This window comes from Thrips palmi, unplaced genomic scaffold (assembly GCF_012932325.1).
Source record: "Thrips palmi isolate BJ-2018 unplaced genomic scaffold, TpBJ-2018v1 HiC_scaffold_2, whole genome shotgun sequence".
Lineage (NCBI taxonomy): Eukaryota > Metazoa > Arthropoda > Insecta > Thysanoptera > Thripidae > Thrips > Thrips palmi.
The window spans coordinates 12,048,962-12,071,085 of NW_023144629.1; the positions used below are offsets into that span (position 1 = coordinate 12,048,962).

The following is a 22,124-nucleotide window of genomic DNA, read 5'->3' on the forward strand; positions in this document are numbered from 1 at the left end:
GTCTTAGGAAACGGAAATCAGTGTAACCCTGGGAACTGGAATCTACTTGTGTGTATACCATAAATATAGGATTAAAGTTAAAATTTCAAGTTTGGTATAGAAAAGATTTGGTTTCCGAAATGATTTGACCTCGAGAAGGTGAACATATAATGTTAAGCATGTTTATAGGTACAGACTTCAAATTCAAAGGTTTATCAGTGTCCAAAGTGGAAAAAGGTGCAAAATGCATCATTTTTCCTCTTTCAAGGCCGATAACTTCTGAAAATCAAGCCTGAACCGAATACATGCCAAACATTTTTTGTTCATCTTGTTGAGGTGAACACGTTTCTGAAATCGAATTGTTTCTGTCGCATATTTAAAATTTTGACTTAAAAACAAAATTTATTATACATACGGTGTCTAAACAGTTTCCATGGTACCGCGAATTCCGGTCCCCATGAGGCAGGCGGAGTGAGATGCCGGTCAAAACCAAGATATTTCAGGCAACAAACTAGACGGACATGCACGTTGTCGCATCGCTCGTTGCAAAGTATGCTTCAACACACTAGTGTGGCCATCACTGGCTGTGCACTGTTTTGCCTGCCCAGTACTGGCCACCACCCCTTTTCCCTCAAATTTAACGAAATTTCAAAAAAACTTGCATGCTATGGTTAACTTGCCCTCTTTCGATTCCTCTGACGTGATGTTTCTCTTCCACGGACCTCATATTCACAAATGACAAGCGACGCCGTCAAAGCCTGCGCTAATCTGGGCCGGTAAGGAAAGCAACGTTCGACCGGCTGAGAACGCAGTGTTCAGCGCGCTGCGGCCGTGCGGCCGTCCACAACACTAAAAAGCTGAAATTTTTTCGGCGTTGTGTTGCCAATAGGTGACAGTACAAAACCTCAAAAGCTCAATTCTTTAGCTAATCTCGCCTGGATGCATCCACTTTCCATGGAAAGTGAGCGCAAAGTGTGAAGTGGCCATCACTGGTACCCTGGCCATCACTGGGCACGTTACCCTACCCCGAGTGCTTATTCATTTTTCCAAAGCCCAGCAGTTTGTCGAGATCGTTTAGTTACGATGGTGTCCGCACTCATATACGTCCTACAGAAATTTAATTCTGCGTGTCATTGGAAATTGCAGAGCCAACCCACCTGGCAAGATGGCAAGGATAAGTGTGCTGCTGCTTCTTTTCGGGTAAGATTGCACTGGAAATACCAACTTTCATAGGTACTTATCCAAAGGTACTCTCATTGTGGATAAGTGCAGCAAGCAGTTAGTTCAAATAATTGTCCCCTAGGCCTAGTAGTTATTCTTCACGTAAAGTTTATTATTATTACCATTACTTGGAAAACATCTTGATCCAAGAACAACGTTCTGGAGAGTTGGAAGAAGAATATATTTTCATGAGAAATCAATGATCTCTTGACCAAGGAAGTCATTTCTATAAATGTAAGACTAAGTCTTTGCCGATGTCTGATGAGCTTATCAGAAACGCATCTGCGTCTCGGACGGACTTGTCAAAGAAATTAGGGTCAGGGCGGGGAAAAACTAGACAGGGGAAGAACTGCACACCCCACATTTTACTTCAAATGCCGTATGTACTGGCCTGACAACTGGCGTGTAATGAACCGCTGATGCCACGGAACAACGTTTAATACCGTAAACCGGGGTAACTTGAGACAGCAAGGGTAACTTCCACCTTTTCGGAGCTGCCACCTGGCTCGGCACATTCGGAGGGCAAAACTGCCCCAGCACTTTTTTTCATACTTCTTTGAAAAGACGATTAAGCGTTTGCATGGCGGGTTAGGACCAAGCTGGTCAGATCTATAACGATTTTTCAATTTTAGTAAATTTGAAAATTTTAGAGAAGTGTTACAAGTCTCCCATGGTACTCGAAACACGTCTTGCTGAGACCCAAATGACCATAGCATCTTTCAACCCCATTATTTCAACATTCTAAATGCAGCATTGGTTTTGAGGGAAACACATCATTCATCGGGTAATACTGACTTTTATAGAAAATGGTAACTGTGCGGGGTAACTTGAGACACCAAACTTCATTGAATTTGACGGAAGTTGAGTGGCGTAACTTGACACTGGCACCTCCATGTACTACAGGGTGATTTAAAGTAACGGACCTCTCCGTTCTAAGATCAAAACTAAGCCGCATTTGATCGGGAATCACTTTTTTAGACAGTGTAGAGTGTAGAGGGTCCCAAGTGGATATGCAGCGTAAAGTTGGAGTGTTTTCTCAACTACTCACGGACCAGACGAGACACAATAAATCTTGAAGTCTCAAAAGATGGGTAATTTAATTATCTTTCCAACGAGCTAAATGTCATTGAAATCGGACAACTTATAGCCCAAGAACCGTCGATTTTTTGAAGAAAAACAACTGTAAAAATAGTTAAGGGATTTTGAGTAAATTTTAAAAATTGACTAAGACTATATACCTTTGCAGGAATGGACTTGTGTACGTAGAAATAACGAAAAATGTCTTAACAGGTGTCAGGGTTGAATGCGAAATGAGAGAATCGCTGTACTTAGTTGACAGGGTTGGATGTGAACTGGGAGAATCGTTGCGCTTCTGAAGTGCCGTTATCCCTCAAATTACCAAATGTGACTTTGATGAAAAAATCTTAATATAACGATCTAAAATCTTCTAATATATTCCACAAGTAGTACTTTTCATTGAAAATAAGTTAAATGTCTCAGAAAATCAGTATGGACTGGCAAAAACCCCACTTCCGTGAAAAAGCTAAGTGAAAACTAGGAGTGTCTCAAGTTACCCCAAATGACGGGGTAACTTGAGACAATTTTAGAGGCCCATTACTCCCATTTTAGGTGACCCCCAAAAACTTCATGGGGTCCAAACCGAATGTTATCATGTGAAATTAAACATAGTTGGGATTCGGGTTGGTGAGAGAAGTTTTGTGGACATACGGGCCAAAAAACGTGAAATATTGTCTCAAGTTACCCCGGTTTACACTGTTAGAAATTCTGTCGTAAATTAGCGACAAAAAAGTCGCTAATTTTCATAGCGACGGAAATCGTCCTTAAACTACTTCGTCATAACTGAACGACTAAAATATCATTTCTCTACGACAATGTCGTAATCACAATTACATATTTTGACACCTGAAATCCCCGAAAAGTTGGTGAAAAGTTACAATTTTGCTTACTTATTTACGATTTGTGTCGTCATTTACGATTCAAAACACAAATTTACGACAAGAGTCGTAAATGTACGACTGAAGTCATAACTGCACGACATATTCCAAAGATAATTTACGATTGTTCGTAAACTTACGATTAAGTCGTAAATTTACGACTTAATTCGTTTTAAAACGAAACGTGTCGCTATAAAAATTAGCGACAAGTATGTCGTACATTTACGACTCAGGTCGTATATTTACGACTTGAGTCGTAACAAAATATGTCGTTTAGAAACGACATAATTGTTCTACAAAATGTCGTAAATTTACGATTATTTTTAACAGTGTACGGTAGTTGTTATTCCTGTGCCTACGGTATTTGAAGTAATATATGGGGTGTCCAGTTCTTCCCCTGTCCAGTTCTTCCCCGCCCTGACCCTAGTGTAGTTGACTAAAACCGCCCAGCTCTCTTCGGTCCAGGGCTTGCGCGCTGTGCCCATCAACTGCGAACGGCCAAGCTATGGCGCCAATCCTGTCCCTCCTCTTCAACTCTCTTCAGCAGCAAGTTAAGATAGCGAGGCAGCGACAAGGAGTTGATTTCATTGTCCCCGAGCCGCCTCCAAATTTGGTAAGACCAAACATAGTCTCAGCGACATACATGGAACCGATAAAACACCACAAGCGCCCGCTCCTAGGATGTCGCCGACCAAGTGTTTTTTTTTTTGTCTGGACCTTCTCAAATGTCATAAATCTGTGATGAGATCATCATCATCATTTGACAGTGATGAAAATATCATCCACGTTTTTGTCATAAAGTTACAACGAATTTTCACAGTGTTTGAAGAGTTTTTCATCTTGTGGGTGGAGTCAAACCAGGCACTCACTTGGAATTCTAGAGAGTTTGGAACGACGCCGCGGAGGCAGCCCAAATGTTGCGTTGGTCCAAACAAACGAAAATCACTTTGCAGTTGGAGCAGTGCCGCCTGGCCAGGTTGCAATCGTGCGAAACGCACTTTGTCCAAACATCTGACGGCTACATTCTGGAATTACATCACATCCCTCCAGCCACCGCCGGTGCGATCCCGGTGCTGGTGTTGCACGGCAACTTCGGCACGAGTGACGGCTTCCTCATGCGCACAGACCAACCCAACCTTGGTAGAGTGTTTCCGATGGCCGGCGGCTTAGAGGAGAGGTATCCACTCCAGACCTGCTACGAAATATGGGAGCCCATGTCGCGTAAACGGGGATATTTGCTCGGGCACCGCACAGTACACACTTTAGTGCTCTGAGTGAGCACTCAGTTCATACTTAAGTTCAGTGTGCTTTCACTGTTTCAATTTGACTAGTTTATTTCCATTTTAATGTTATTTTATGGTTAAAGCTTGTACGGTCGTCGATACAGACACTGTACACCTGTATTTCGTAGCAGGACCGGAGCGTACTTTTTTTTGAGTGTTGTGTTACCCGCTTTATTATATATTATCTCAATTATTTTTTGTGATAAGCTACAAGTCTGCACGAGGCTGGCTACGACGTCTGGCTCGGCAACTGGCGTGGTTCTTTTCGTTCCAAGAGGCATGTGCGGTTGAACTCGTCTGACCCGGCATTCTACAACTTCAGGCAAGTTGAGTGAACTGAATCAGAAAGTTGCAAGTTGCGTCTTCACCTGGGTTCTGTAAGATTTTTGGCCATTTTTGTTTACCCAATTCCAATGGGCAGGTTTTGCTGAATATGATACTCACATGATATGATACTCATATGATTTAAAAAGATGATGCACAATTTTCGCTGACATTGGACTGCGGGCAGAATTCCTGCATTTATAAGCGCACGGCGAAAGCGGTTCCTAGTTTTCCCAGGTAGCCTAGTCACTGTAAATGTCTTACGGTGAAAGGCTGCACCAACATATTATGGTGGAGATTTTCTCCATAATACCAACGAAATTCTTCAAAATATCTATAAGGTGCAGTGTATTCTGAATCTGAATGGTATGTTATGAAGTCAGCACCACCACCATTATATGGAACATTTTCACCATAATATAGAGAATCTTTACTGTACAACATTTAGAGTGAGGTAAAAAAAGGCTACCTGGGTACCAGGAACAGCCGTCTGGGATGTACTCGTCTATTACTTGGTTGTTGTGCAGTATGCAGGACATCGGCGGCATCGACGTACCAACCTTCATCGATTTCATCCTTGACCGCACAGGACAGCCCTCCCTGCATCTCATAAGTCACTCCATGGGATGCCCTGTCACTCTTATCGCACTGTCAACGGTAAGGATGGGCGGCTAGTGCACTAGCACAGATTATTTAATCTGTGCCTATTTAATTTAACCGGCCAGAATAAAGAGGCCTTTGATTTAACGTTCAAATTGTACGCAATTTATTGAACGTTACAGCGTCCGGAGTATAATGCCAAGGTGCGTTTTGCGGCGCTCATGGCTCCAGTGATTTGGCCACGCAACACGCTGCAAGTGCTGGCTACCCTCCTGTTCGACGTGTTTTCCAACGAGCTTCGGGTAAGTACGTAACAAACTTACGTGGTAGGCGCTGCAATATGGTCCATTTAGATGAAAGAACTTTTAGGAAGTTTCATAGAAGTGCTTCAATATTTTTTAATTTTTTTTTACAAAAACAAGGCTTCTTTACATCAAATACCATTCACATCAATTGTTGACTTTGCCTCTTGTTTAATTTCAGGCGTTTATGAATCTAACCAAGCTCTGGAACCTGATTCCAAGATCGGCGTTTTTCCACAACTTGGGAGACTTGATGTGCAGAGACAATTCACCGCTGATCGAAACGTGCTGGTGGGGATTTGAGCTGATATTCGGCAAGTCGCACCCTTCTCAGCGTATGAAGGTAAGACGTTCTCCGTGAAGTGATATTTTAGTTATTCTGCATTAGAAATTACATTTATTAAGGCGTCTCTTTTTGCACAGGAGTTTATTCCATCCGTATTGGCCACTCACCCAGCAGGGTCTACTTTCAACATCCAAACCCAGTACGCCGTATTCAGCATAACCGGTAACTACCTGTGTCATTAAATGGCTTCAGATCAATTTTTGTGGGTCATTATGCACAATACCTCATTTGTGATGGAACCTGCTTGGGGAATGAGGGCACCGTAAAATCGTTTCCTGGTTTTCCCAGAAAGTCTTTGGTAAAGGCTTGGGCAATTTCCAGGGAGATACTGGGACAACGAGGAACTGACTGGGCGATGGCTATGTAAAACCATGTATCCGTGCGAAATTATTTCTCTGGTGAAACTTAAGTGTAATTGTTGCACACTCCATTCAAATGTAGAAAAGAAATTCTCCGATGGATTTGAAGTAGCAGGAGAGGAGCGGAGTCACAACCTCTACGCTTGAAGCGAAGCGTTGCAGCTTCAGATTTTAAAATTCAAGTACTGCTTGAAACAAAGAGGTGATAATCGTACCATTTACGTCACTGTTTAGCATTTGCTTGGTTGTTTCAGGCCGGTTCCGACCTCTAGGGAAGGGAATCAGAGATCCACAACCTCCTCCCGATTACAACCTCACAGCAATCACCACACCTGTCGGACTCTACTATGGAGCCACTGACGCAACCATGGCAGTAAAGGTAACTAAATTCTATTGGGCAACACAGAAACGGCAAGAGGCACGCTTATAACCATTCGAAGTACTTAGAGCATGTGTAAGGCACAGACTATTTGTCACTCGAAAAAATTCATCGCAAACCATGAAGAGTTTTCTTTATAACTTTTAACACTGCTTAAAAAAATCCGCACTTTGGCACGGAAAATGTTCAAACGAAGAAATCACGTCGCGTATATTAGTTTTAAGCTTCGCTTAGTTAACAAGCTAAATTCAGGACTCATCCGACAAAAGTCTGACAGGGGGATTGTTTCAGATTAAGACAAACCGAACCATGTAGTCCGAATCGCTTCGCTTTCTCCTGAAAATGGTAAGACACGATTGACTTAAATTTAAAGGCGCGTGTTGTATTTTGCGTGACCATGGGCTGAACGGGAGCGATCTTGTTTCTGAATGTCAGACTGGTTGGCTCTGTTGACCAAATTAACCACTTTGACGCTCATACAGAATAAATGATCACGAACAGCCTCAATTGTCCGCATTTACTCCCGCAACACGGTCTTTGTGTGTGTCTTATTGTGGCCATTTAGCAGATCAGAAAGATGCGGTTGAGTCATTGGATTACCTGCGAGCCGTTTGCACTGCAGAGCGGTCCCGTTGGTGTTTAACGTTATAACCAGACAAAGGGAAATCGAGTGCAGCGTCATTAACGATGTGTTCGAATACTCATATATTCGGAGCATTTCCGAGTAAAGAACGGACATCGCATTTTCTAAGTTATTCGCACAAGAAATTATTAAAACTTTCTACGCAATAGTAAGCTTCAAACGTTACAAATAATTGTAATTTTCATTTGTCTGTAACTTTATTCAGACTGTGCCTTTAATACTTATTCAACCACCTAAATCATTAATGTTCAGACCAACTCCATATTCTAACACAATGTTGAGTCCACCCATTCTGAGAGATATTTTTCGAGATTCGCTCGAAACTGTCTGTGTTTCAGAGCACCCTTATGTTAATTAAAACATTGTTCGTAAGTTTGTCTAAATTCAGAACTATTTTTTTGACCACCGTGTATTGTCACTCGGCAAAATTCATGCAAACCATGCAAATTTTCTTGTATAAACTTTTAACAGTCCCCTGACTAAAGCGAAAATCCAGGTAGCACTTTCGAACTGCGACTAAGCGAACTAATGTTTCAACGAAGTGCGGAAAAGAAGGGTAGGCCAATTACGCTTGATTTCAAGCGTGAACTGATTACGCTTGAAAACAGAGGGTAATACTGCGCTTTAGTTTCACCCGTGCACAAGAAAAAATTTGTTGAGATGTTTAAAGACACGTGCCTAATTCGAGTATTGCTTCCCAAGGATATGGTCCGCTTGGAGCGGGCCCTCCCGGTCCTAGAAGACAGCTACCTCGTTCCTCTGAAGCACTTCAGCCACTTCGATTTCCTCACAGCAACAGACGGCCGCAGTGTCCTCTACGACCGCATTATTCAGAAGATGAAGACTGCAGATTACAGAACGACTTACGCTTAAATTTAGGTATTTAAGTTCTGCAATAAAGACCTAAGATATTGACTGTTTCTATCTGATAACTGAATCGTACGGAGAGAATGTTTCTTTACCGCATTCCATATGTGATGTGAAAAACGCTGAATAGTGTTTTACAGAATAAATATAATCAAGAGGCCCCTCCCCTATAGATAAAAACCACAACACGCCTACAAAAATTCCTGGCAACTTTTTTTTTTATCGGGAACTTATTATACTTTCAAAGTACAACGATTGTAGTACAGATGAGAGGAATAAGACTTTATTGTACTGTTCGCTTTTTTTTTCTTGCAACGCTCCCTCTCATTCCTTCAATAAACGAAAAAAGCCATATACGAAAAATGGTCCGTGGTATGCATGCGTAACACAAAACGCACTAATCAGACAAAATAAACGTGAATAAATAATAGACAATACATGTCAACGTTCTGCCATCTGCATTTAAACAGTCCATTAGGACAAAAGCTGTAATGCAGTAAAGCCAACAAGTTCAAAGTGAGCATTCGTTCCAAACGACGAGTAGAAACGGCATACGGCCGAACTCTTCAGTACACATCATTTCGTCGAAACTTTGAACTGATTATCACGCGGAAAACGCCATCTAAATCCATGTAATCCATGGGCGATTAACGAGTCATCTTCATCGGAGATACACTGTTATTTGACTTGCGATACAGACCGCACTTTCTGCGCAATACAAATTTCATAGCACTTTTCTGTGATGATCATCGCTAAAAGGTGTGATGAGCTACAGTATCGCACAATTTTGCAATGATCATTGCAAAAAACTGCCATGATTCCAGATTTTGTGTTGTCATCATCACAGTTTTTTGCAATAATTTGGATCCTCATTGCAGAAAGTTGCGATGATCATTGCAGAATTTTGTGCGATACAGAAGTCATTGCATCTCAGGAGCAATGATTCGTGGGAATCACATTTCGGATATCATCGCACGTTTTTGTGTTGAAAGTATCGCAACTTGGATAACAGTGTACAAGAGGCAGCGCAGCACGGGCTGAAGTGAAGAAGAAGAATATTGGCCGGAAACAGTACAAGATATCTGCCATTTGCGGGAGGTTTGACAGGTTTAAATCTGTTACGTCATATTTAGTATTAAGCATTCATGAATTATTGCATTGAGCGGACACGGTAATCATCGATCTGTAAGCGAAATTGGGCATCTGTTTCCGGGTACGTTCTTGTACTTCAACATCCAGATAGAAGGATGTAGGTTAAATTACATCAGCTCTGGCGAATGAGCGTCAGAACAGCAACACCGAATACTCACCTCTATGCTTCAAACGTAACCAGCATCGCAGCTTCTTAGTAGTTGCTCATCTCTGAAGTTCTTCGTATCTGCGAACCGATGACAACTGTTCGATCTTGACTTGGACTCAGAGTGTGGTTTCTACTGATCCTAGAGATCACTAGACGACAAGACGACAGACGCTTTGTCAGTGGAGAAACAGCTTGCTTCGAGTTGATAAATTGTTTAAGATACTTTAAGTGACCCAACAGATCAACGAAATGTTGCATGAAAAGGTGCGCATAGCTGTTACCCTTTAATGGTGATCAGGTAATGAGAATATTAAGTGGACATATCATAAAGTGAAGAATGTTGGATAGGTCCAAATGTTTCGTATCAAGGCCACGTAATGTCCTAACTCAGTTGCATCGGTCCCTCTTTAATGATTTCTGGATCAGCCGTCGCCGAGTGCGGAACAATAGTAACCTAAACGCAAGGAACCAGTGGGTACCCTCCCAAGAATTCCAATTCCTCGCATTTTGAATACTTATTCGTTCTTCACTCCAGCGACGATTGAAAGGGTCCATTGTGAAGATTGATCAAACTTTGATCATCCGAGAGCATGCAGTGAGGTTAGTTGAAGAGAAAAGGAAGAAGAACAGGTCGCACTCTTGCCCGAAGACACGAATACCAGCATTTGCCTTGGTGCAACGATTTAGGATACCTTTCCAGTGAGGTGAGCATTTAGCGTCGAGACTCCGGCAGTCGGTCGTCAAAGCGGAACTGAATGGATCTGAATCCCTCCACGCTGGTGGGGGGTACGTGCGTCGACAACTGCAAAAAAATCCTTATTTTTGTGTCTTCATTTTCTTTTTATATGAAGCAAATGCTTCGTAGGCTTTCAAGAGTGCAGTAACGTTTAGCCGCGTATTCAAAGCGGTCCTCAAACAACTCCGGACAGAATGGTTCTGCGTTTATTTTCGGGCTGGCGAGTGGATATGGTATTCACTCGACATTTGAGGCACAAATTTCAAGACGTTAATAACAACGTAGGCTGAGCGGCTGAGCAGACTTAATGTCGTAAGAAGGTGGAACAAGAGTTCCCCGGTTGGTTGCATGTTACGCTAAGAGGTAGTCACGGGACGTAGTTCACTCGGAGGCGGAAGTTGTTTTCCAGCGATACCCTTTCAAGTATCGAGTTCCTGCTCGATGTTAGGACTTGAAACTGGTTTAACACTAGAGCCAATGTAAAAATTACCTCATTCAAATTATTTGGTAGCCCGGTATCGGTAACATGTTTTGAAATTTTAGTATTTTCAAGACTTTGGATTTTCAAGAACAGTCGTACTGCCGCAAACAACAGAGAGAAAGAGAGAGAGAGCGAGAGAGGTCTTATATTGTAACTTGTAATTCGGCCTTTACGCACCCGGGGCAGCTAAACAAGACACTGCCTACATTTGAGGTTTGCTGTCCGAGCCTTGTGTTTATTGGAGCTGCTTACTCGATGCTTTGCATGCAGTATGTCGAAGAACGCCGAGCCCGCCCGCCAGCCCGAGTCCGTCGTGGGGAACCGGCAGCTGCTGCTGGTGACGGAGCACCACGTCTCCGACGCCACCCTGAAGGAGGTGACGTCCACGCCGCGCTTCGAGCGGGAGGACATCGTGGAGCCCGCCAAGGTGGAGTGCCTCCGTCCGAACGTGTCCTTCACGCTGCGCTTCCATGCTCGGTAAAATCGGTTCATGTCCTGGAATATCGGGCCCTTCCCAGAAAGATGTCCTGGGATATCGGCTCTTACTCAGGAAGATGTGGAGGAACTTTGATCCTTTCTCAAGAAGATGTCCTGGGAGTCTCAGGATATCGGTTCAAAGGAAGACTTTCTAGAATATCCAGGAATATCGGCTTATATGTGGGTAGATATCCTGGGAGTAATATCAGTTCATTCCAGATTTTTAGGAAGATGTGCTGGGATCCCCAGGAAAGAACATCGTCGGTTTATTCTTATAGAGATGTCCTGGCGTTCCCAGGAGTCTCGGGTCATTTCCAGGAACTCTCTCATTCCAGGAACATGACATCAGGTTGAAACGAACGGAACAAAATGTCACGTTCGTTTGAGCATTGTGTCACATTCGTTTCGGTGTGAATTGGCAAAAAAAATCAGCTTGTTCACATTCAAACGAACGCGACAATGCTCAAACGAACATGACATTTTGTCACGTTCGTTTCAACGTGATGTCACGTTCCTGGAATACAGGAAGATATTGTGGGATCCGCAGCAACATCGGCTCATTCCTTTGGTAATGGTTTTGCTCCAGGCGCACCACGGCCAACTCCATGATCGTGCTGGAGGTGTGCAAGCTGCGGTCCACGACGCCGGACTTGCTGGTGGTGTGCGTGTGCTCCGGCCAGGCTCGCGCTGCCGTCCGCGAGGATCTGCGCCGCCGCCTGGACTGCCCCACGACCCCACTGGTGGAGGCCTTCACCGGGGACGGCTGCCGCTGCACCTACCGCGTGGTGTGGACCCACCAGGTACACAGTAAATGTCTTAAGGTGAAAGGCTGCACCAACACAATATGGTGGAGATTTTCTCCATAATACCAACGAAAGTCGTCAAAATCTCTTTAAGGTACAGTGAATTCTCAATGGTATGTTACGAAGTCAGCTGCACCACCATAATATGGAACATTTTCACCATAATATGGGGAATCTTCACTGTAGGAAATTTAGAGTGTTTATGGCCTTTATAAGTTCACTGGTGGAGCGCACACACTAAATGTTTTTGTACATATTTTGTACAAGGCGTCACAATTTTTTTTAATTTGTACAAAATTTTGTACATGGATATCCTGCTGTCTAAAAACCTTACAGTGTCCAGTCTTTCGAAGTAATCTTGATACAACTGAGTAATTTGTGCATACTTGAGCATTCAAAGAAAACACTTCGTAATATATGGACTTTTCTCTGTCTAAACTAGTGAGTATCCATGCTCTTAAAGTACTTCGTACCGTTTTAATAGTGGCCCATGCAACTTTAAAAACGAAAAAGAAACTCACTGGCAAAAAAATCCATCTTAATTTTAAGAAACTAGTTTGTGAAGCAGTTTACAAAGATTTTTTGCTATTAAAAGTAAGAAACTTTCTCCTCTTAAAACTAATGACCAAGTTTTTAAAATTCATAGATCATGGTTTATTAAAATTCATAAACATATTTGACTAAAGTGGGAGAAAAGAACTTCTATACCGACGTCCGATTTCGAGTGTGGATGTCAGAATTCTGAAATGCATCTTACATCGTGTCACATAACTGTGTCGGATGTCAAAAATTAGTCGGAGCACGAAGACCTGAGACTTTTATGTCTCCCATCTTCCGACTGTGCCCCAGCGGAGGAGGTGCCTGGACCTAACCTAATGGCCGACAGCAGACGCCAGCGAGTGGCAACATGGTTATGCGTTTTACTCAACTCCAGTGGAATATTTTGTTAAAAAATTTGAGCTGGCGGCTAGAGAAGACATTTACTAAGGCAACAGATGGTATCATTTGCCAAAAGAAGTTCTTTTAGAAATACCGTGAAACGGGGTAACTTCGGACACTTTTGAGAGGTTTTTTTGAAATTGCGAAAGTTGTGGTGCTGTCATGGACTTGAGGGTTAAAATTTATCATCTACGCACCTTTAGCTTCGATTTGGCGCTTATTTCAAATATTTGCACCTCACCGTTTTTACAGTGGAGGGTCCGAAGCAGTGTCCGAAATTACCCCGTGTTTTGGGGTAATTTCGGACACCCTTGGAAAAAGCGACTTTTCGTTCTGATTTTGGTCCCACAATCGATCAATGTCTCTTTCTAAAGTGCTAATATGATTATGTGAGAAATTCGTAAGGGTTAAGATGTAAAAGAAAGGTAGGGGTGGTCATTCATACATAATTTTAAGTCATGTTTTGCACTCATATGTAGTTCGATTTCAGAAATAGTGGGTGGAACTAGTAGAGCCATTTAGAACGCTTCTATTTGTTAGTTTTTGACCGATTAGCTTTCACAGGCAACTCGGGCCATACTTTATTACGCGAAAGTGAATCTTAAATCTGCCTCTACAAGATTACATACGATCACATGCATGCATATGAAAGGCAAGTAGTCGTGTCGTATGTACGGTTAGGAAGATACAGGGGCTCAGTGGAAAGCGTTGCATAGTAAACCGGCGAGCTATGCAGCCATTCGCCAAGTCCAACTCTCATGTCACATGAAAGAAAATTAATCACAAAACAGTCGTTGACACTAAGGTAGAACACGCACATAAAAAAAAACTAAGTATTAAAGATGTAGCTTTGCCCCATTTTCATGAAATTCGAAGTTTACAAAGAAACCGCTGTAACAATTGAGGATTATCGTTGTTATTGGATTAACTTCAACTTTCAGAAGAGCTCTTCAGCTTCCACCACTCAAACCCTGCGAAATTGGAAGTGTTCAGGACATACCCACTCTCCCTGGCGTGACGTTTGTATGTCCGAAATTACCCCGTAAAATAGCATTTTTTTAGTTTTGAGCCCATATAAACCATACTATTTGACCCAGGTGATTGAAAATTTGACACAGTATGCTCTTAACATGATTAAATCGACAAACAATCCCCTCATGAACCGGCCATGAACAGTTTCGGCTTGCCAGTCAAAGTTTTTACGCATAAAGCGAATTTAGGTAAAAATGGTTAAATACAAAAACCACCATTTCTCCTGGAGTTTGCCCCTGATTTGGCCTCCGGGTGATTGATCAGATGGTTTTAAGTGTGGCCGATGCGATGCGCGCAACGGGACAACCCTCCAAGTTGGCCGTTAGATGGGAGCATCATCGCAATGCTTCCGGGCAGAGTTGTCCGAAATTACACCGAGTGTCCGAAATTACCCCGTTTCACGGTACAAATTGGAAATACTTCTTCGGGAACGGACACGGCGCTCTAAGCGCCACCTAGCGGCAGGTCTGTGCAACCTGACCTTGAACCCAGCGGCTGACTGTGGGCCATACCGTGTGAGAAGTGGCTTGTCGACAGTTTGCGTGAAGTAATCAAAGTAAACCTTCGGTTTACGTTGAATGTGACAGCTATCACTGAAGCGTTCAACTTTAACTTCAATCAGTTAGTTTCAGAAATCTAGTTAAGAAAAGTCATCAGTCATTTATATTTTAAGAAACCAATTTTTACTTTTGGCAGGCAATCTTAATTTTGACAACTCTGTTCCTAAGTTTTAAAAGTGGTTTTGAAATTTACCAACTATTTATTACTTTTCATTTTAGTTTTGGTAAATGTAATAAAGTATAGCACTTTTCACAAACTTTTCTGAGTTTTCATATCATTTCAAAATGTTATTAAATTTAAGATATTTTCATGTCTTAAATTTCAGAATTTTTTTTGCAGTGGCTGTTATTTCCTCAGATGTCAGTCCGCGCCGAGGTGTACATCGCGGAGAAGCCACCGGCTTCGGGGCCGCAGACGCTGGGCCTGGACCTGGAGGCGGCGCGCGCCCAGGGCCTGCTGTGCGACGTGGTGTTTAAGGTGAAGGGAAACAACTCTCAATATCAGTGTAGAAATTTTTCAACTCCACGTGAGGTTTGGATGTATTTCAATAAATTGCAGCTAAATTTCCATGAATTTGACTGTTTCGTGAAGAATTTCTTTGAATTTTGACCAATTTTCGTTAAATTTTACAAAGAAAACGGCGGAAATTCTAGACTGCCCTTGACTTTTGGTGTGCAAATATCTAGAAGTTCACTGATAAAATTACGTGTGTACACACTAAATGTCATGGGACTTTTTTTGTCCCACGGTTTATGCAATTTTAAGCACATCCGACGCTGATACAATTTTGTTCCCGTCTGGTGACACATTTTTCCGGCGCCAGCTGCAACTTGTACTTTCACTAGACGATTTGTCCCGCCTGGCGGACACAAAATTGCATCACCACCGGATGTGCTTAAAATTGCATAAACCGTGGGACAAAAAAAGTCCCATGACATTTAGTGTGTACTGTGTACACACTTTACTGTTCTAAGCGTGTGTTCACTACACACTTTAGGGTCAGTTGGGGTAATAATGGGACACAGGGTAAAAATCAGGGGCGTGTGCAGAACGTTTTACTGCACTGTGGCAAAAAGGTACGGAAAATCCTGTTAATTTTTTTGCCAGGATTCTCCGTAGCCCTCTTATCAATATTCTCCGTAGGCTCTTACAGTATTCTCCGTAGGGCCGCACAGTATTCTCTGTAAATCCGCACAGTCTTCTCCGTAGGACCTCGAAGACTGTATAGTCCTACGGAGATCACTGTGCGGTCCTACGGAGAATACTGTGCGGTCCTACAGAAAATACTGTAAGAGCCTACGGAGAATATTGATAAGGGGCCTACGGAGAATTACCACAAGCTGTTTACAGAATTTTCCGTAGCTTTTTGCCACAGTGTGGGGGGGGGGCTATTGCCTAACTTGCAGGGGCGTGTACCTCAAATTGCCTACCCTCCAGGCGCGCAACACCATTTACCTGTATTTAGGGGCTCAAACAGTGATTATTTATTGACGTTTTAGCCTAAACTCAACCGCGCTCAACCACCTGCTGTGTTTGGCAGCAAACTTAACAACCAAACATCAGTATCTGGCAGTGCAGTTAAGTCTGCAGCGTCAGTAACCCTTCGGTTTGACGAAATAGTCGCCACCATGTCGCCACTCTGAACAGATAAACATTGTTCTCTCCAGGCCTGCACGGCCCGGACCCCCCCTCCCCCCCCCCTATTAACCAAAACTCCTCGGATCTGGACGTTTCGTAAGGGGGGCTCGGATCGAACTGGGGGGGGGGCTGAGCCCCCCTTGAGCCCCCCCCGTAGACACGCCCCTGGTAAAAATGGGATAGCTGATTCTTAGTCAAGAATCGAGATTTTAGAACTTGTGCCGTAGCAAATGTTATTTTCTCAATATAAACATCACATTTGGTTTGTCATGCGTTCAAAAATGTTAAATCTTGACCAAGAATCAGCTGTCCCATTTTTACCCCGTGTGCCATAATTACCCCAACTGCCCCTAGTGCTCTATGTGTGTGTAATTAGTACACACTTGAGTTCTCAGTGTTGTTTCCTCTGGGCTCAAGGTGGACGGCGAGGAGCTGGCCGCGCACCGCGCCGTGGTGGCCGCCAGGAGCCCCGTGTTCCTGCGGATGCTGCAGTCGGGCTTCCAGGAGGACCTGGAGGGCGTGGTGCACGTGGAGGGCGTCTCGGCGCCACTCTTCAGGAAGTTCCTCACGTACCTGTACCGCGGCGAGCTGGAGCGGGAGGAGCACTGGAAGGACTGCGAGGTGGACCTGCTGGAGCTCGCCGACCGCTACATGGTGGACGCCATGAAGGCGGAGTGCGAGCGCAGACTCATGCAGGTGGGGTGCATTTTATAAAGCATGCACAGTGCAAATTTTTCGCACCTAAAACCTAAGAGTCATATTGTGTGATAAATATTCCGCGCCCTGTCTGATTGCAGGTGGGCATGGGCGCGGTGGTGTCCTTGCTGCAGACCGTGTCGACGAGGCCCTGCATTTCCAGCTCGGTGAGGAGCCGGGCCGTGGAGGTGGCCATCGAGAACTGGAGCCAGATCAGCACGACCCACGAGTGGGCCGACTTCGACGCGCAGAACCCCATCCTTGCCGACTTCATCCGTGGAGGCTGCCAGGCCCGACGACGGAGCCTTTAGGATTCTCCTACCAGTTTTGTTTTGATTTCTAGTATTCATGTTGTTTTATTATTTCGTGTATTGTGAAAAAATCGCGTTTCGACATTTTTCCATTTCCCTTCGTGCTTGAGTTACATTGGATCGTTGGTGTGATCAACATGCACACGAAAGTGTGTAAACGCTCGTGTGAGCACTCTGTAATCTCTCACTAATAAAATGTTCAACGCCCTGTAAAATGAAATGAAATTACATGAAATTGTCTTCGTGAAGCAGGCGTTTCCAGACGATGTGATGACGTAGTTGCAAGTCAGTTAAATGAATTTGTATCCTTCTATCGTGCACTAAAGGGAATCAAATGTGTGCCTTTTGAGTTGTTGTTATTCAGTCAAAGTCATGTCGCTTTGTGAGTTTGCCGTTGTTTTTGTTTGGTCATGCTTCATTTTTAGAAATGTGAATAAATTTCAGTATGACATGTTAAGAGCTGAGTCTGTTCCTAAATGTTGGCCAATCCCGTAGTCATGTAACCCAGCACCAACTTTCCACGACGCACTAAAGTAGAAACGAGGATGAAAGCTATCGGTCTGAGCCTCAGAAATTTTGAACGAGGTCGGGTGGGGTGCATTGCTCTACAAATCAAAGAGTGTACATAGTATGCTCTAACTGGAGCATGCCTGAAAGCACGCTATAACTAGCGCATGCCTGCCAAGCATGCACTAACTAGTGCATACATGCCATGTACACGCTTCCTGATGCAGAAAACTCCCTATCCCTTATGCGGTAAATGTATGCTTCAGTTAGCGTGTACATGGCATGTATGCACTAGTTAGTGCATGCTTGGCAGGCATGCGCTAGCTAGAGCGTGCTTGCAGGCATGCTCCAGTTAGAGCGTACCATGTACACTCTTTGATTTGTAGAGTGGGACAACCGGCGGATCGTTGTATTGTGCAATTTACTCTCGCCAACAGAGAAAAAATTGTTTTCTGCTGTTTGATACTTTCATAATATAAAAGAACTAACAAGAGTCAACTGATTGATAAAAAATAGTATACTAAAGAATATTACCAACAAGGTTGAATGATTTATTTACACTATATCTCCATAGCGACAGCCACCGCACTGAGAAAAAAGTCTGGTTAAAAGTACCAGACCAATCCTAGTTAAACGAGTACTAGTTACTCATACGAGAATCCTGGTAACTCTCACCAGATGATCAGTTGCAGTAACCAGATCGGGTGTTGTGACATTTACCAGGTGTCTGGTTAATAATCCTGGTAAATTTTACCAGACTGTTCCGTAATTGGCACCATACGTAAAACTTCGAAATATTCGTTTCAATTGAAATGTTCGGGTGTCAAAAAGTAAACTGCAACCGGTTTCGTTATTTTCGGAGTCTTAAATCCGAAAGAAACACTGGGAGTATTTCCCTGAGCCAGACACGTAGAGAGTCACCTGGTGGGGATCCCCTCGACCCACAGGCGACGTGGTGGCGCAGTGGTAACGTGCCCGTCTCACAAGTGTGAGATCCCGGTTCGAATCCGGAGGAGAGGAGGAGGGAAAAAAACAATTCAGAGGTTGTTCGTTAACGAAATCGAAGTCACATCAGGTTTCATCACTACGAAAAAATATTTTATTAAATTTTGGACTTCTTACTTCAGTTTTGTAAGCACATTAACTAACCAGGATGTTTGGTAATAACTACCAGAAGGGGACCTGGCGGCATTGTGAGGATAACTATAAATCTGGTACGGTTTACTAGACTGAGGCCAACTAGACAGTTTAGTATTTTTTACCAGAAATCTAGTTGAGTTATATTCTATCAGACAGTCTGGTATTTGGTACCAGGATTCTGGTTATCGTTACTAGACTTTTTTTTCAGTGCAGACCACTCGGTAAACAGCTTTGACACTTTAGGCCTCTAAATGGTACTCGCGATGGTACTACGCTTACGCGCACGCGTTACACACACGGTGAAAACGGAAACTGGTTTTCCCAGGAACTCCCTGGAAATCGCCTATGCCTTCACCATTGGCTTCCTGGGAAAACCAGGTTCCGTTTTTACCGTGCAGGGCTTGCGTTTGCTGAGTACTACGCGAGCACACATCTTTAAAGACCTACTGGGGTCTGCCTTCGGCTTGTAGAAAACCGCATGATTACCATGTGAATTTAGACACAATCGTTCGCGTACGAAGTCTCATTCGTTGAAGCGTTGTGTTCTAGGGTTGAGCTATAGGGTGCCACATTCGTTTCATCATGGATCAGCATTCAAGAGCATGTGACATACCGTAGAACGGGGTAATATGAGACATGAAGGAAAATCGAGACAAAGCGCACTTTTTTCGGTTTTTGTCGTGTTGCTCTCTAGCGGTTGTTCAGAAGACTACCGTGAATTTTTTGTCGTGATCTAGGAGGCCGTGGCAGCTCACAGAAAACGCACGGAGGCTATCAGAGACTCGCCAGGGCTATTTAGAACCAAAGGTAAAAACTCTTAATTTTAACAAGTTTCATAAAGTTCGTAAAAACCTCCCCAGAAACCTCTGTTAGAATTTGGGTTCTCGTCCGAACGAGGTTTAAATCTGTAGGCAATTATGTCAACATAATCAGGACAAAATTTGGTTCCGTTATGTCTACTCTCGGGCTGCCTGTTCCAGATGGAATACAATTTTGTTACCTTGCACGGAAAATAGAGACACCTCTTTTCGCTTGAAATATGAGGCCAAGCATACTCCACTGTTAATAATTTCAAGTAATAATGATTTTAACACGAATTTGTTTTACTACCTGACCGGCATCTAAGCTCTTCGTTTAGTATTTTCATGTGACAGACACAACTCATCACTTCTTATACATTTTTGAGCTCTCTTTAGTGACACCCATCTTTCTCCCCTCCAGATTTTATATCGTCTCCATTATAGGTTCCAATCATCTTTAAAATGAATGAAAAGAACTTAAAAAGCTCCAAACCCGCCTAAATGATTTAATTATCCATACTTCTTTAACATTTCTTTCTTTTGTCTCATATTACCCCACATTGCAGGGAAATATGGGACGGCATTCCGAGAGTAATTGAAAGGTCCCTACTGCACCTAAAAATCTGAAATTTGGTGGCAGAGTAGCCAAAGGGTCAATGAACAAGTGATGAACACCTCAGTACCTCAAAATGAAATTGAAAGGGGGAAATCCACGATAAACCTCGAAATTTGTCTCATATTACCCCGTTCTACGGTATTCAAACGAATGTCACAAAATGAACATTCTAACGAATCTGACGTCACATTCATTGATATAACAGTGAAGGCGAAAGGCAAAAACGAAAAGTGTCCGAAAATTCACCAAATGTTTGAAGTACACGTCACTCATTCTAGTAGCCTGAAGGGGAGCTCTTTTCGGGGGCCTATACACTGCAAATGCAAAGGCGATACTTAAGTACATTTTTGGGGGATACAATTGAGTATCGCCAATACTAAAAGGCCTCTCGGAGAAGTATTGCCTTCAGAACGGCGATACACAGAACGCGTACGATAAACTATCCTTGCTTCCCTGGACAGCAGGACACACTATCCTGACGACAACCGGATTTCAGAGTAACAAGTGAACGTATAGAAGCATTTAATTATTTATGAATCGTTATTACAGTTGGAATGGTGAGGCAATATTTGAGGGAGAAGTACCCTAAGGCATTTTGTTGGCCACCAAAACGGGGCGCGTGCATCACGCAAGTCTTCACTCTCATCCTTCAATCGTCGTTATAAAAGTTCGTTAAGTAGCTTCATATATTTGTCTAGAAAAAAACGGATAATAATGTTTCCACAACACATAAAATGTTAATACGCTCGGCTAACAACTGTCAGTACGTTTTGTAACAAAAACTCAGTACGAGTCTAAGTGTGTTCTGTGGAGTGACGGAAGAGGTGAAAGGATAGTTGTCAGGGTTACTTCTCGGATTGAACATTCTCAATACTGTATCAAGAGAATTATCGCCTTCACGGAACGCACACAAAGAGCAAATAGGGGAGTTGAGAACTGATTCCCTCGTCGTCAAGCCGAGCATATGAGCTCGGCTTCCGTTTTAGTCCTCACCTGCGTTTCGGCCCTCTGCCACATCAGTCTCGTGTGACCTGCGTAACGTGGCTGTAAGGTACGTTAGATAAAGTTTATATCACTGCTAAGCCAGTAGTGAGTTTGTTTGCCACAAATTGGCAAGCCGGGTTAAAATCCCCGATTTGTCAAACTTTTACCTGAAATGTGTGATAGCTTGCCACACTGCAAGAAAAAGTGTGCATAGTACAACAAAAGTACAACAAAAACTGTACAATAAAAGTACAACAGGGATTGTAGAAAGTACAACGAGAATTGTACAAACCACAACCAGCCCTGGACTGCCCAGCACTCGTCATACCGGTTCCGTTGTACTATGTACAACAATTGTTGTACTTGAAAAGTTCACTAAATTCCTGATAAAAAAATTTGCCAGAAATTTGTGTACTTTTGTTGTGGTTATTTTCTGCAGTGCAAGTAGACCCTTTCGGTCGCCGCCGTGGGAAGAATAAAAGTGATCAAAAAGCAGGAACCAGTTGCGCGCCACATAGCGGTGACTGTTGTGAACACAGATAAATGATCCAGGAAGCGGAAGAAGGGGATAACTCAATTTTGGCCATTTTCCAGGAGAAACCAGAAACTGTTAGCAGGGAAAACTAAAACAAAACAAATGAATGTTGCAGATGTTAATAATTTCAAAAAGCATTAGTAAAATTTTGGAAAAACATCAAAAGTGTACACACTAAATGTCATGGGACTTTTTTTGTCCTACGGTTTATGCAATTTTAAGCACATCCGGTGGTGATGCAATTTTGTGTCCGCCAGGCGGGACATATTGTCTAGTGAAAGTACAAGTTGCAGCTGGCGCCGGACAAAAT

General features: G+C 43.2%; 3 protein-coding genes across 21 annotated transcripts in view; 2 read left to right on the forward strand and 1 right to left on the reverse strand.

Moving 5' to 3' along the window:
- The window catches only part of LOC117646914 (lipase 3-like), a 10,499-nt gene extending 2,041 nt beyond the window's left edge, over positions 1-8,458 (forward strand). For both annotated transcript variants that reach the window (XM_034388261.1, XM_034388262.1), the window contains exons 2-11: positions 1,126-1,179; positions 3,621-3,768; positions 4,109-4,295; positions 4,646-4,760; positions 5,290-5,419; positions 5,545-5,664; positions 5,846-6,007; positions 6,088-6,172; positions 6,624-6,748; positions 8,094-8,458. In XM_034388261.1, coding sequence (XP_034244152.1) covers positions 1,145-1,179; positions 3,621-3,768; positions 4,109-4,295; positions 4,646-4,760; positions 5,290-5,419; positions 5,545-5,664; positions 5,846-6,007; positions 6,088-6,172; positions 6,624-6,748; positions 8,094-8,264 — 1,278 coding nt within the window. In that variant the 5' untranslated portion in view covers positions 1,126-1,144 and the 3' untranslated portion in view covers positions 8,265-8,458. The remainder of the gene's footprint in view (positions 1-1,125; positions 1,180-3,620; positions 3,769-4,108; positions 4,296-4,645; positions 4,761-5,289; positions 5,420-5,544; positions 5,665-5,845; positions 6,008-6,087; positions 6,173-6,623; positions 6,749-8,093) is intronic.
- Positions 1-10,269, reverse strand: part of LOC117646912 — a 26,338-nt gene extending 16,069 nt beyond the window's left edge. Inside the window, exon 1 of one of the 2 annotated variants that reach the window (XM_034388247.1) lies at positions 10,251-10,269. The gene's annotated coding sequence lies outside the window, so the exon portion shown is untranslated. Of the gene's footprint in view, positions 1-9,568; positions 9,707-10,250 lie in introns of those variants that run through there. The other variant, XM_034388238.1, reaches the window with a different exon arrangement.
- LOC117646917 lies at positions 9,421-17,691 on the forward strand. Of its 17 annotated transcripts, none has more exons than XM_034388273.1 (7): positions 9,701-9,822; positions 9,985-10,262; positions 11,046-11,252; positions 11,839-12,052; positions 14,927-15,064; positions 16,643-16,921; positions 17,023-17,691. In XM_034388273.1, the coding sequence occupies exons 3-7, from the start codon at positions 11,047-11,049 to the stop codon at positions 17,230-17,232; spliced, it is 1,047 nt and encodes a 348-aa protein (XP_034244164.1). In that variant the 5' UTR covers positions 9,701-9,822; positions 9,985-10,262; position 11,046; the 3' UTR covers positions 17,233-17,691. The 17 variants fall into 17 exon arrangements, with proteins under 17 accessions (XP_034244174.1, XP_034244161.1, XP_034244164.1 ...); XM_034388272.1 differs by having other exon boundaries at positions 9,718-9,856; XM_034388274.1 differs by having other exon boundaries at positions 9,720-9,856; positions 10,094-10,262.
- The last annotated feature ends 4,433 nt before the right edge of the window (positions 17,692-22,124 follow it).